Genomic DNA, 14,404 nt, shown 5'->3' on the forward strand with positions numbered 1-14,404 from the left:
AAATGTTTTAACACTTGGTAAACTTAGATTTTTGTATGGCTTCCTTGTTCTTGTAAAAGCATGGTCCTTTTAGCTGAAATGTCCCAAAAATTGAATCTGCAGAAGTATCACCAATAAATAGTACATGGAGTTTTCAAGTGCTCATTTTAAAATGCAGTGTCTGTCTCTCCTTCAGACAGTTTCTTATCGATAGATGTCAGAAAAGCTGGCTTGAAAAATAGCTCTCTTACTCACTTTCTTACTACAGACAAGAACTTTTGATTTTAGCATACTGTGCGTGCCAGATTTTCTCTGGAAATGGTTTCCAATTTACATGTATTTGCAGGGAATTAATTCTGGGGAAGAAGAAATAGGTTTAATTTCTTCAATATTTATCTGACAACAAATTATTTCTATTACTGTAAGATTGAGGTCCCATTTACTTGATGTTGTAAAACCACATACAATGGTATATCTCCATGACTTGGAGATCAGAATTCTTTATATTTTCCTGTTTATACAGTGTCTATAGTTCAAAGCTCACATACAGCAAAACTTTATCTGATTGTCTCTTGGATTGATGTTAACCAATAAGGGTCTAAATCCTGCACCCACTGACACCCACTGACTTCAGCGGACTGGGATCAGAAGCTAACTTCCTAAAAACGGGAGAAATCCTGGGCCGGTTTGTCAGTTGGAGCTTTGCTATTGGCTTCTGTGGGGCCATGACGTCACCGCAAGGCTGGTGATAGAAATGGAATGCCAGTTGTGCGCAAATGTTAGATTTGAATCTTTGATTAAGCCACTCATTGGGAGCTGGAGGTATTCAGCACCTCTGAAAATCAAGCTACTTTTATTTAGAAGGCTAAACATCTATTTAGGGGTCTAACTTTAAGTATCCAAGTTTGCAAATGCTGGTCTCATCCTCTGACTCTGGTTACTCATCTTCAAAATGGGAATACAAATATTTACCGTACAGGATGTTGTCAGGATAAAATCATTATTGCTTGCCAAATGCTTTCAGAAAATCCCTATTGAGGCACTATAGAAATGCAAAACATTCATACAAAAATCTGCACACTATGTAAGTGATATCAGAATTTAAAATATATAAGAAAATACTCACTTCTCTTATCTCATTATCTCATTTCCTGGTATCTCAGATTCTTTGAAGCACTGCTTAGCAGTTGTTAACTTTTCTTGCCGCTGCTACCAAATACTAAGTTTTGATCTAAACTAAGTTTAGCTGGATCTAATTCAACATAGGATTATCTGGCTGAAAATGAAAAGGAGCAGCATCCCATTATTTCCTTATATAGTAACAGAAATGACAGCTTTCATTTAGCCATGTGAAAACTGAGAATGATCTAGTCACCAAAATATTTTTTCTTCCTCTTTTGCGTACATTAGTAAGGAAATCCGTTAGCCTGGACACCCAGTTTAATCTTATCAGTATTTTGGAAACACCTTTTGTTTGGATGTTTGCCAGCTTGAGCAATACTTGATAAGACAGAAAAGCAACAAATACAGAGCAAGTTCTGCTTTCTGCTCTGACTGTTCCCTTTTAAACTCAATCTTTAAAACACAAACATTAGCTTCATAAATATTTATATTATTGCAGAGCCTGTGAATCATGGCATAACATTCCATTGTGCTAGGTACAGTACAAACACAGAATTAAAGGTGTTCTCTGCCCCCAAGATTTACAATCTAAATATAAAACAAGAGAAAACTTATTTCCAGCAATGCATTTACAGAACAGTCTGCTGCAGGTTGAAAGGAAATTGTATAAATGCCCCAGTCTTGCAACAAGATCCATCAACGGAACACCATGTTAACCAGTTTACACCAGATGAGAATCTGAACCTATTGAGTATCTCCAGTATTTTTAGAAATGAAGCAGGTTCTTGAATACCAGTTTAGGAGGGAGAATGTAGTTTAATGTGTACGGTATCTCCAGTCCATGACTAGCAGGGAGCTAGTGATTGTCAACTCATAGAGGTTTTTGCTCACAAACTTCTTTGACATAGGCCATTAAACAGCCATGGGATGGATCAGCAGAGTGCTCAAAAAAGGTGTTGGGAGCCAATAGGCTGTCTCTAGTAGGGCTCCCTACGATCACTAGCAACACTAGGAATATTTTTGAAAAATTTCTCAATGTAGGCAAAGCTTAACCAGAGATCAATTCCATTAGTTATTAGCAAAGTTTTGCTGCACCACTGTTAACTATGATTAAACTGGGAGAGAAAATTATTAGCTAGACAATTACTAACTATACTTGAAAGCTGACAATTGAATAAAATTGTACATAACGAGGAGAATTTCTAAGGCAGATAACTGGTACCTAACAGATTGCTGGACATCAGCCTCTGGCAGGGTATTATGTGAAAAGTTTAGTGACAAGTCTATAAAAAGAGCAACTTTCATTCAAATCAACGTGCTAGATAGTAAGTGTGAAAATCTAATATGCTCAAGTGACCCATCAGTTTTGCAGATATTTTCCCTGCAGGCATTCTTAGTGAAATGCAAACATAAAATTGTACAGTAATAGATAACATAATTGCACTGAATTACAATCAATACATAGCCTTTTCAAAGTACTAAGACACTTCAAGACCAAACTATTACTGCAATTCAAACTTTAAAATTGTTATGTTGGGATTAAAAAATAATTTTATCACCTGTAAAAAATAAAAATGTTTTAAGAACAAATTAATCCTTTTAGATTTATGTACTTAAAATTCCAAGTACATGGTAGGAGTATTGGATTAAACGTTTCATACTATCTTTTTTCAACCTAAATAACTTCTTAATGAGGGTAATCAAAGTGCATCCTGCAAACTATCTGGCCCCAGAACCCTGCAGTTTTAATACCAGTAGGAACTCTCAGTATTCTGTCATTTCTTTTGAACTTACCTTGGCTCATGGAGAATCCAGAACTTTGATAGAAGTGACTTTTCTAACGATGTGTGGTTTTTTATTTTGTTTTTTTAAAATCCTTGTCAGAGATTAGATTATAAACATCAAAGGGGCTGTTGTCAGAACTACAACTGTTTCAATTTACCAGGAAAAAGGAATGCAGATACTATTTCTAGGCTCTTCAGGGTCCAAGAATGGTCACCTGGGTTTCAGGTGCACTCGGATTTGAATACAGCAAATCATTGCAATCAAAATAAAAACATTTTAAAGACTCCTCCCCCTGTTGCCCATTGGCCAACTGCTGTTTGTACCCTTTTATGGGCATATTTATACGAAGGAGGAAACTGTGTTTAATAATGTTTGAGTAGGGATTAATGCCATATTAATTTCTCTCTGAATTTTATTCTGATAAGCAGATCACTCAATTTTTCCAGCCTACAGGATAATCCTTCACATCGGAATAAATATGTATATAAACCATCATTTGATATCTGAATTAGAATTGTAGGGGATATTTAACAGCAGATTAGTTTCTTTGCCTGTTTAAAAACACCATTATACTTTATTAGGAGTATAAAATATATTTGGATAATTGGTTTTATTATAAAGGAATTAGAATGATTTAAGCACATTTCTTCTTGTTTGATCCTATTTCTAGTTATCTCCGACATTTGTTTAAATCTAGCTGATCCTCTAGTAAATGAAGCATTGTTGGGTTTGGAGGGGGAGCATGTGCACAGTATTTAAATTTAAATTTTGTTTTGTTAATTCATAAATGCATCTATCCAAATGCTTATGAAAATACTATATTATTTTGCAGCTAAGTTCCAAAGCACTACAGCTTGCAGTAGTAAGTAATACTATTGCAATATTTTGGGCTATTACTTTCTGATACAGAAATTCACCTAATTAAGATAAAATGTGTTTCACTACTAACATGAAGTATAGGAACATCTGTTTATTTTGGGCTAGATTGTGTCTTTGCCAAAAGCCTTGAGAACTTAAGGGGTAGACCAGGAACCATATTTTGATGCAGTCCCAACATACTGCCTGTTTCATTCCTTAGTCCATGGTGGGGGATCAAATTGTGACAACCCTATCCCTGAGATATTGTTTTCCCCACATATTGGCTGGCACAGCTAAGATGGCATGGAGGGAGCAGAGTGAAATCCCCTCCCTGTTCATCTCCATGGAATGGGGAGAAAAACAGCCTTGCAGAGACTGCTCTCTCCTCATCAGAAGAGGGTGTCTTACTCCTCTGAATGGGTGCATACTACAGACCACAACTGTGCCTTTTATTGCCTATAGCCACATTTCAAAATCACCAGAAGGTGGATGACATCAGAGCTATAAAAACTAATAGACGATCATAGCTAGAAAGGTCCCCTATAATTTATTAATCCAAACTCACACCAATCTAGAATTTACTAGCACATTAAATTTGAATTAAATAACACATTCTCAGTTATACAAGATGTAATCCAGCAGAGTATCCTTGAAAGCCATACACGTCTTCAGTGTCAGATTTCAATGAACATACCACTCCTTCCAACGCTAGAATGCGTCATGAAAGAGGTCAACAGAGAACAGCTGAGGCAGTGTAATTTTACACACTGTGACCACACGTAGGATGTGGCCTTGTGGCTTTTCTGATGAGTAGCTTGTAGCCTCAGAGTACATTGGCCCATTTGCAGCAAGACAGACTACTTCAGGGGAAGCGTGGCTACCCAACTTTTTGTATAGTTCTCTCTATCAGATTCCAGAGCACCTGTATCTTCTAGTTGAATTACAGCAGTAAATCATTTTGTAGCCATGTTCCTGAAAAAGCCATAGCAACTATTCCTTGGCCTCTTGATGCTTCTTTGGTATGTTAATAAGCCAGGTCCCAAAGGCAGCCATAAAGGCACAAATAGGCATAAAGGGATGAGGCACATGATATGTATTACACATCTGCTGTGTTTCACGTAACAGAGCATGAAGTTTCATGTACTTGGTGTCACAAAACACCTCAGACATATCTCAGTGGCCTTGATATCTACATCAATCCTAAGATTTTTGATGTCTAATCTATGCTGCCCTTCTATGCTTTAAAGGACAATGAAGACAGTTGTATGCAACCAAATGATTGAGCAAAGCCCCCTTGAAGGTCTGCCAACAGTCCAAAGTATCACAGGGAACATCAGCTCTTTGTCTGTAAGGTACATTGGAGCATTTCTCTCACTGTTTGGAACAAAAAGCTACTCAAATGCTTTGTTGCAAAATAACCCTCTGTTAGTCTTGTGGAAAGCAACAAGCAAAAGGTTTTCAGAATCAAGGAAGTTTTAAATTAGAAAAACACATATAAATAAAAAGAAGAGTACGTAATTTATCAAACCAATCAGTCCAGAAGAATAGGTAGGTAGCCAGCAGCTAACTTTCTTGCAGAAGAAACAAATACAAACGTGATGGCCGCCCTCAGAGAGGTGACACATCGGGGATTGAACTGGGGGCATCTAGAGCTAAAAGCATGAGCTGCTTCAGCTTGAGCTAGAGGCAAAAATCAGTAGTTAGCTACTGTAACAACTCATCTATTCTCTGTCAATTGGCACAGAGGGGTCTTGCAGCACAACGCACAGATGGGTTATGCAAACTGTCATTTTGAATATTTGCTCTTAGTGATATGTTATTAGCCACCTGATTTAAATGGGATTATATTTGCTCACTGAGTGGTTGACAAACTTTTGTAATGGGAAAATAAATAGCAAACAACATTTATTTGAGTTTTCAGCTGAATAATTATTTGGGCTAAAATTCATGAAACTTTTGGGATTCTCTAACATCTTCATAAATAAACTAACATTGGTCAAGGTATTCAAACAACAAACCATATGATACCATGAATAACAACTTAGCAAAGTTTCCACATTTATTCACTAAAATATTTGCAAAATCATTTTTAGTAGTTGAACAGCTCTAAACTAGAGACTTCCATGTCCATCTTTTCCTAAGGGTTCTCAAGTCTCTTAGCTTTGCTATTCTGCTTCCCAATCTCCTTCAACTTGAATGTTGATCTGTTATAGTTTATTTTAGAAGAAACATTGACCAAGTTTTTAGAAGTGATATGGGATTGGGTTCCTCAATTTTTGGCTGCTTGACTTGACATTGCAGAAAAGGATTTGCTTTTTATAGGGCAACTGATCAGCATTTTCTGAAAATCGGACCCTTTTAAGGTATCTCAGGTTGGGCACCTAAAAACTCAAGACACTCAAAATCACTAGTCACTTTTGAAAACATAGACTCAAGTGTGCATTTTAGAAGGAGTGAATGAAACAAATACATATAATTATAGGACTAAAATCGATAGTGTTTGTAGTAGAATATCTGAAGCCCAACCTGTTTTTACTTAAAATAATTGGGGCAATTACTACCTCTGATGAAAATACTGGAATATTGGGAATATTTGTCAACAATTCACCAGAAGTAAAGGACAATATTTTGGCTTTAAATTAATCCATCTGTATGATAACTAAACAGCTACAAAGGGATCCGGGGGTATTAGGTTCTTTTGAAAATCAGGCTATTAGATGACTTGTCTGTAACTTTAGTGTGACTGAACATATTATGAGATTTCTCCATTACTGCGTGACATTCTGGAGTAACTAGTTTAATCAGCCCAAGTCCACGCTAGAAAATATTTGTAGGTATAACTATACCAACAACTCCTAAGGCTAGATCCAAGTTATATCAGCAAAAAAGTGCTTTTTCTGGTATATTTTATACCTGTTTGGTGAACAAAATAAACTATACTGTCACAAGCACGTTTTTGGCTGGTAAAACTACATCTACAGTAAAGTTTTTGCTGATATATAAATGCCATTTTAAAAAAAATCATACATCTGCCATCACTATACCACTATAAGTTTCTAGTCTGGATCAAGCTTAAGAAAATAGCTTTATTGTTAGAATTCAATAGAAAGTATCTACCCTAGCAATTAAAAGCTTGTAAAAGTTATGATGAAAAAGACCCTTAGATCATTGAGTACATCCCTACAAGTGAAAGAGAGAGAAAAAATCCTAAGATCCTGGTCCAGGCAGGTCCTTAATGCAAAAGAGGAATCCCACTGATTCCCTTTGCAGGGATCAAGGCCTAAACTTGTAGGCTAGTAGAGAGAATTCTGGAAGTTATATGAGAGAGGAAAAGTTACTGGCAATAAAGATTCTACACAACTAACAAAACAGAACCACCAGCATAGATACCTGATATATTTAATAATATTCATTATTAGATGCAATGCATGATTTCAAAACTGCTGTTTCCTGTTTCCAAAACATTGGCTATTGCAATTTTAGGGCATCTCACCTAAAGCGGTTTCAGCCTGACACTCATGCAACAAAATTTTCAATTGTTTGACAGTGTCACTCCTTTATATTCTGTGGAATGCCACCTTTTCTTTTTTTCTTCCTGATGGTTTTTGAGTCATCAAGCAGACTCTCCAGAACTAGATGCTCAAGGTTAAATACACAAGAGAACCTCTCCAAGGCAATTTAGCAATATGCCATATGCTTTTTTCCCTCAGGTACAGAAGCTTTAAAAGACCATCTCCTTTACAAAAGTTTTAATGCCCTCATTCCAATAGTGAAGAGCTCTGCTGACCGTGTCCCAGTCCAAGAGAGGCCTTTGACTTATGACCTGATGGGATAGAGGACAGTTAATCCATGTTCTGCCTGAATCAACTATAGTTGACAAAAAAAATGGTTCTGGATATGCACAGGACACAGTTTACATGTATGACAGAATGGAAAACTCATTTGTTTAAGCTCTCCATTCCAAAACAGCTGAGGTAACCACAGAAATGAAGGAAAAGGTTTATATGCCCTTGTTGAATTTTCTGCTGAATAAAGTCTTTTTTAAGACACATCATTATATATTTCTGAGGATCTTTTCTGCAAAAGAGTTTATTATTCATGTTTAATTTAATATAAATATGTGCAAGCTAAACTTTTTATAAGGTATTTTTAAATGAATTAATGTTCAGTTCTCTTCTTGTCCTTTTTTACTCTTTTGTTCTTTCCCAATTGTTTAGATGATTCTTCCTGAAAGAAAAAAAAATCACACAAATATGATTTCAGTAATCTCTTCCTTTCTAGTAAAGATAACCCTGCTCGTCTGTGCATTAACATTCTTTTGAAGTCACTCACTACACTCCATTTAATAGTGTGATCAGTTTAAAATACTCATAGTTCAGAGATTTTGTGATCATTCAGACTTGTATAATATTTAACAAGCTAACTTTCTTATTCAGTAAATTTTTGTCTTGAGCAACTCTAAAACCTTTATGTTCCTAGGGCAATAATTCCTCTCATATTCCACTAACAACAGTTAAACTCTTCAGAGCAGTGACCTATCTTCCTCTGTGTTTGTACAGCAACTAACCAAATGAACCACTGAATCTAACTGGGGCCTCTGGGCACGGCCCCAACAGGCATACCAAATACTAAGGAGGAGAGCTATAGGGATAGATGTAATAAATAACTTCACACTGGTGTGACTTCATTGAAATTACACTGGTGTTAATCAGGAGTAACACAACAGGATCAGGACCAACGTGTGCTTCTCTATCTTGCATTCAGGATCAAAAACACTGCTATTATTTTAAGAGAAATAAAGTGCTCAGCCCGATAGCCAGCAAGGGTTTTTGTGGGGTTGGGAGCAGTAGAGACATAGCTCAAGCTTGAAGCAGCTGAGGCAGCGTTCCACATGCTCCTTTGCTTTCACTTCCTCTCCCACTTCACCTCTGGTGGGTTGAAGATGATGCTTAACTCTTCTCCCTTTTTCCTCTACCCCTTCCTAAAAGCTGCACATGTTGCATCTGTGTCCAAAGTGTGGGGTATGACCCACTCTCTCTTGCTGCCATTTGGTAGATGGATGGAGGAGGGGGGTGCAGGGCTGGATGATTGGCTCCCATCTGGTGCAGCAAGGAGGAAGGAAGTGACAAGGTTTGTTTCCCAAGCGAGGAAGCTATTGCAGGCTCTCTGTTTCAGCCCCACATTTAAGGTACTAACGCTGAATCTCCTATGATGCCAAGAGGTAAGTTGACTGTCAGGTCTGAAAGGGATTTTTTTCCCCACATGGTGAAATTATTTGCAAGTTGCTGTGTGAGTGTTTTCACCTTCCACATGGCATCCTGGAGGTCTCCTTATGGGAGATTTAAATTACAACAGTTACAACTTTGGTGTGGCTGATGGATTAGGAAGGGTCCAATTAAAGGCCCTAAACCCAGCAGACTGCTTAGGAATTGGTCCTGAGAACTTTCAGGGAGCAATGAGGGGGTATGCTTCTGTCTCATGGAGCTTGTGGCTCCCCTCAACTCACCTCTCCTACCTCCAGCATGGAGGAAAGGGGGGGGGTCAGGACTCTGGCTTTCAGTCTGGGTCCCCTGGCAGGCCTTCACTCTCACTCTTAGCTTTATAGTACATTGGGGTGTATTGTGGGCTGGCTTACCCTAGTTTGTTAGTTGTTTGTTGTTAGTTGTTAATAAAAATGCAGCCTCCACATTTAACCACATTATGGTGTCTGTCTCTAACTGTCGCCCTGTCCAAATCAACACAGTGTTTACAAGCTTACTGCAGGGCCTCCAGTTTCTGGCATAAATATCAAACACATCTGCACCTGCTGTAAAAACCTGCTGCCTTCCTATTGGCATGCAATTCTCACATTTCATGTATTATTTACAAAATGTCTTTGATCCCTTACTGGAAACTAGCTTTTAAAATCAAACAGGTAAATCCATTGTTGGAACACATTACAGAGTATGTTTGCATCCTGATTGCTACACTGAAGACAATTGGCAAAAAAGAACACTTTTGCAAGAACCATAGACACAATTGCTATCTACACTACTAATATATTTAGCATTCATTTGACAAATATTTCACTGAATGATGTTAATGTCTACAAAATAGATCAAATTACACACACTTTAAAAGGAACTAAGTCAATCTGAAATGAAGTTATTTTTTTAAAAATGTGTTAAAAGTAATTTCTGATACTAATCCTGACTGCCTAAGGATGATTTTTTTGTTTTACAATCACATTTTCTAATTTTTAAAAACATTTTTCTCTCCCATTGCTGCGTGAACAATCCACAACACACACAAAAGAGAAAATAACTGACTATATAGGGAAACAGTGAAACTGAATATACACAAAGTGCTGTGAAATGCACAAAGGAAAAAAGAATATTCTTCCCTCCTTTTCTGTTTATCTCTTTCAGTTATAACCATCTTAGATGTACTCTGTATCAAAAGTAGGAGAAAATTTTCATGCAAAAATGTGATTTTTAAAGTATCCCTTAAACAATTAGTTCCAAGTGTCTGAACCATCTTAGAGTTGGCAATTAAATATTATATACATACAGGCATATATATAAACATGATTTGTATTTTCTAGCATGAAGAGGAGGAAGGGAAGAGAAGCATTAAGAGACAGGAGAAGCAGGCATGAATGGTGAGGTGTCAGAGGGAGGGAACTTGACGTTTCCATCTCTGGTTTGTTTGGAAAAATTAGAGACTATAATTTTAATATTATTTAGTATTTATACGTAACTTCTATTTCAGTACTTTGCAAATATTAATTCATCCTGTTTGAGCAGTGCTATTGCTTACACAATGTATTACATAAGTAAGAATTATTATCTGAATTTTACAGATTGGAAAACAAAACCCAGAAAGTTTAAAAAACTTTCCTCTGGCCACACAGGAAATCTGCGGCAGAGCTAGGACCAGACAACCAGACTTCAAATTAGATACTTTAACCACAAGCCCAACTTTACTCTCTTCTCACAGCTCTGTTAGGAGTAATGCCCAAATTGGAATATTACTCTGGAAGGCTACTTAAAACCACATGTTTGATTGCTGGGATTCTATCCCAAGCAGGAATGGGCAATTAAGGGAAGACATAGAAGAGGGAATAGTTTCACCATAGACTTGAGAGCAACACCACGAGGGTGGTTTGTTAGCAAGCTGTAAAAGTGTTTATATAAGCATTGTATAGTGCCTTAAGGTGAACGTTTTCAAAAGCATCTAAGTGATTTAGGAGCCTAAGTCCCAGTCAATCCACTTAGCTGCTTTTGAAAATTTTACCCTTAGGCTTGGTCTACACTTACCCCAGTGATTCAGTGGCAGTCGACGGGAGTTATGCAAACTACGCAGAAAATTTGCGTAACTCCTGTCGACTGCTGTGCTTCTGTTCTGCATGCCGTCTTCACTGCACTGTGCCAACAGGAACCACATTCCCGTCGACACAGCGCTATGCCACTTGCGGGGGTGGATTAATAGTGTCGACTTCTGAATCGACTGAGCGGGTCTTCACTGACCACTCAGTCGATCCAGGTAAGTCGATCTGACGGCGGCAACTTTGTCGCTGTCAGTGTAGACATAGCCTTAGTCTCTTCTTTGTTCTTGATGTCCCCTCTTCTAGTCTAGTTTTAAAAAGGGGAAAGTTTGGTGTTTTATTGTTTTGTTTACATGTTTTTCTGTACATGTAAGTAATTTCTTTTGAGAGCCGCTTTCTCTTCAATAAAGCATCTAAATTTTTGAATTGTACAATCAGTGCAGAGTGAACTGTATCATTCCTGAAACACCTCACTGTAATTAAATAACCTGAGATACACACAGCGTATCAAAACAAAAGAGGTTTAAAAAAAACGCTGAATATCAGACCAAATCCCGACCTCTTTGAAGTTAATGCCAAAGCTTCCAGTGACTTCAATGGGACTAGAATTTGGCCTCACTCAATGTGTGGGTCATCTGAGGATATGTCTTGTGACTCTGACAGTGCCTATCATGAATTCGGTTATCGGGCACATTCCGAACTTGGGACCTCTAACGCCATAGACTTTAGCCATGTAAAACAGTCAGGTATTTACAAATTAACATTTTTGTCTTTTATTACTTTTACATGTAACAAGTAATAAAACCAAAACTATGTAACACAAGGGAAAATTCCAAAGTAAGAAAACAAACGGGGAGTTTATGGTGTCTTAATAAGGAAAAAAATTGTTAAGGAATCTTTTTTATCAACCTTCTAGGTTTAGTTTTGCGCTCAAAGGTAGTCATGGAGCAGATCCTCAGCTGGTGTAAACTGTCACAGTTCCACTGACTTCAGCTGAGCTATGACAAGTTACACAAATTGAGTACATGGCCCTATATGTTTAGATATTGACATTGTCAATCTATCAGTAATAACTTACAGCTGAATTTGTGTAATTGTATTCCACTAGTATATTTCTGGCACAATTGTTGATGTGTTTAAAGCGATCTGGTCCTAGCAGGATACCTCCATACCAGCGGGATACCACAACCAAAACATTACGGACATTCAAAATCTGTTTTTAAAAAAACAAAACAAATTATTGTCAATCGATAAACACACAAGTCAACAGTAAAACTAGTTTCTTTTGTACAATGAAAGCTTTTTCTTTCCCAAAGGTACTTGCAGATATTATTAAAGGGATACTTATTGACTCACATATATTATTTTTAAATATTGTGTATTTTTAGTTACTAAAGGTCTGAATCCTTGCCCTATGAGCAGACCATCATTCTACATTTTTAACTTTACCTTGAAATATTCGGGGGGGAGAGGTTAGGGTAGGTAACCATCTTGGGCTGGTGCTCTGAAGACCCTGGTAGGCTGCAGCCTCAGAGCATGCAAGTGGAGATAGTCCAGGTGAATGCTTCTCAGAAATGCTCCAGGCCAGGGCTGTTGTCTCTTGCAGAGTAGCAACAGTAGCACATGGAGAAGACATGAAGGGTAAGGAGGACTTCAGGTCTGAATTAGATTCTCTTCCCACCATGAAAAAATAACCCTGCATGTCTGGTGAGGAGGACTTGACTTACATCTCTCCACTCAGACAGAAAGAGAAAGATCTGCAGGTTCCTGGCTCCCTCTTTATTTTCAGTCACTTCATTTCTTTCAGTTAAACCACATTTCAATTATGCACTAGTTTTAAGGATTCCTTCAAAACTTACATATCTATTAAGGCACATGGAACATTATGGTATGCAAAGCTCTGTGAATTTTATGAAAGATACTATATACAGTTATTAAAATGATGGAGAATATCTACTACAAACAATGAAATAAATAGTAAAACTGAAGCAGCCATGCAGTGAGATGCAAGAAACGGACCACAGGGTGCAAGGTGCAGGGTGCACTGGAATTCTGCATGAGGAGCTGGGGATGGAGAGGAAGGGACATGGGAGGCTGAATTAACAGCACAGGAAGGTCGGAGACCACTGCTCTAGACAAAGGAATCAAAATGGCTGCTGGGGATGCCGGGGGAGGGCATGTTGATTGGCCAAACCCCAGACCTGAATGCCTCCTCCTCTGGGACCTACACCCCTTTCTGGGTGCACTGCAGCTGTCTCGAGGGAGGAAAAGGCTGCCCAACGCTGTGCTGTGGATGGTATTGTTTTGTTCTGTCAGTATATACACCCGCAAGAAACGTAGGGTGGCCGTAGAATACTTGAAGGTGTGCAGAGTCTTGTCCATCTTGTTCAAAAAGAGCACCCAGCTGCCGAAAGGCAAATCCTCTATAGCCTGCTGCACATTGGGAGCAATGCCCAAATTCTGCAGCCCAGGATGCTCTTCTTATGCTCACTGTGGAGGCCATAACTCTAGCCAAAGTATCCACAACGTTCAACACAGACTGCAGTAATGTCTTGGCCATCAAGCAGACTTTGATGATGAATGCCTGAAATTCCTCTCTGGAGGTTTCAGGCAGCTGGTCTGCAAACCTAGACATAGCTGTCCAATTTACTAAGTCATATTTGGATAATGACTGCTGGTTTGCAATCTGCATTTGCAGGGAAGAGGAGGTGTAAATCTTCCTACCCATTAAGTCCATCCTTTTAGAGTCTTTGTCTTTAGGAGTGGACTTAAATCTGCCCTGCCAGGTTCTATCATTGACCACAGTTGTGACCAGAGAATTTGGGACTGGATGGGACTAAAAGCCCTCAAATTCCTGCACTGGAAAAAGTAGTGTTTCTCTATACACTTTGCAGTACCGACACCAGTGTGTGCCAAAGAACCTTTGCAGACTGTAGGAGCGCATTATTAATAGGAAGGGCCACTCTTCCAGGAGCAGATGGCTGCAGGATATCCAACAACTTATGGATGTTCTCATGCAGGAACTCCACCTGAACGTCCAGGGAAGCACCCACATACCACAAAGTGCCTTGAAATCCTCAGGCAGTGAAGGAAAGGAAGAATCAGGCACTGCCAAATCAGCCAGGGATGAAGAAGAAGCGGTTAACTGTGCCAAGGCCAGATCCTGCTCCTGGACTAGTGGAAGGGACGACTCTGTAGGCCTCACAGGGGGAAGGCTCACTAGTGCCTGAACCTGAAGTGGATCAACGGACCCCGCCACCGACCTGCCCAGTGATCTCACATTAGAGCGAGCTGAGGAGTGTGACCACCATGACCAAGGAGCATGCCATTGAGACCACTGGGCATAAGAATATG

General features: G+C 38.6%; 1 protein-coding gene across 2 annotated transcripts in view; it reads right to left on the reverse strand.

Annotated features, from left to right (window-relative positions):
- Nucleotides 1–6,732: 6,732 nt before the first annotated feature.
- IMPACT (impact RWD domain protein) overlaps nt 6,733–14,404 on the reverse strand; it is a 46,536-nt gene continuing 38,864 nt past the window's right edge. For both annotated transcript variants that reach the window (XM_067545806.1, XM_067545798.1), the window contains exons 10-11: nt 12,129–12,263; nt 6,733–7,971 (exon numbers count right to left, since the gene is read on the reverse strand). In XM_067545806.1, the coding sequence (XP_067401907.1) occupies nt 7,903–7,971; nt 12,129–12,263 (204 nt within the window). In that variant the 3' untranslated portion in view covers nt 6,733–7,902. The remainder of the gene's footprint in view (nt 7,972–12,128; nt 12,264–14,404) is intronic.

Source organism: Emydura macquarii, unplaced genomic scaffold (assembly GCF_026122565.2).
Source record: "Emydura macquarii macquarii isolate MOO-44397 ecotype Brisbane River unplaced genomic scaffold, CSIRO-AGI_Emac_v2 contig_212, whole genome shotgun sequence".
Taxonomy (NCBI): Eukaryota; Metazoa; Chordata; order Testudines; family Chelidae; genus Emydura; species Emydura macquarii.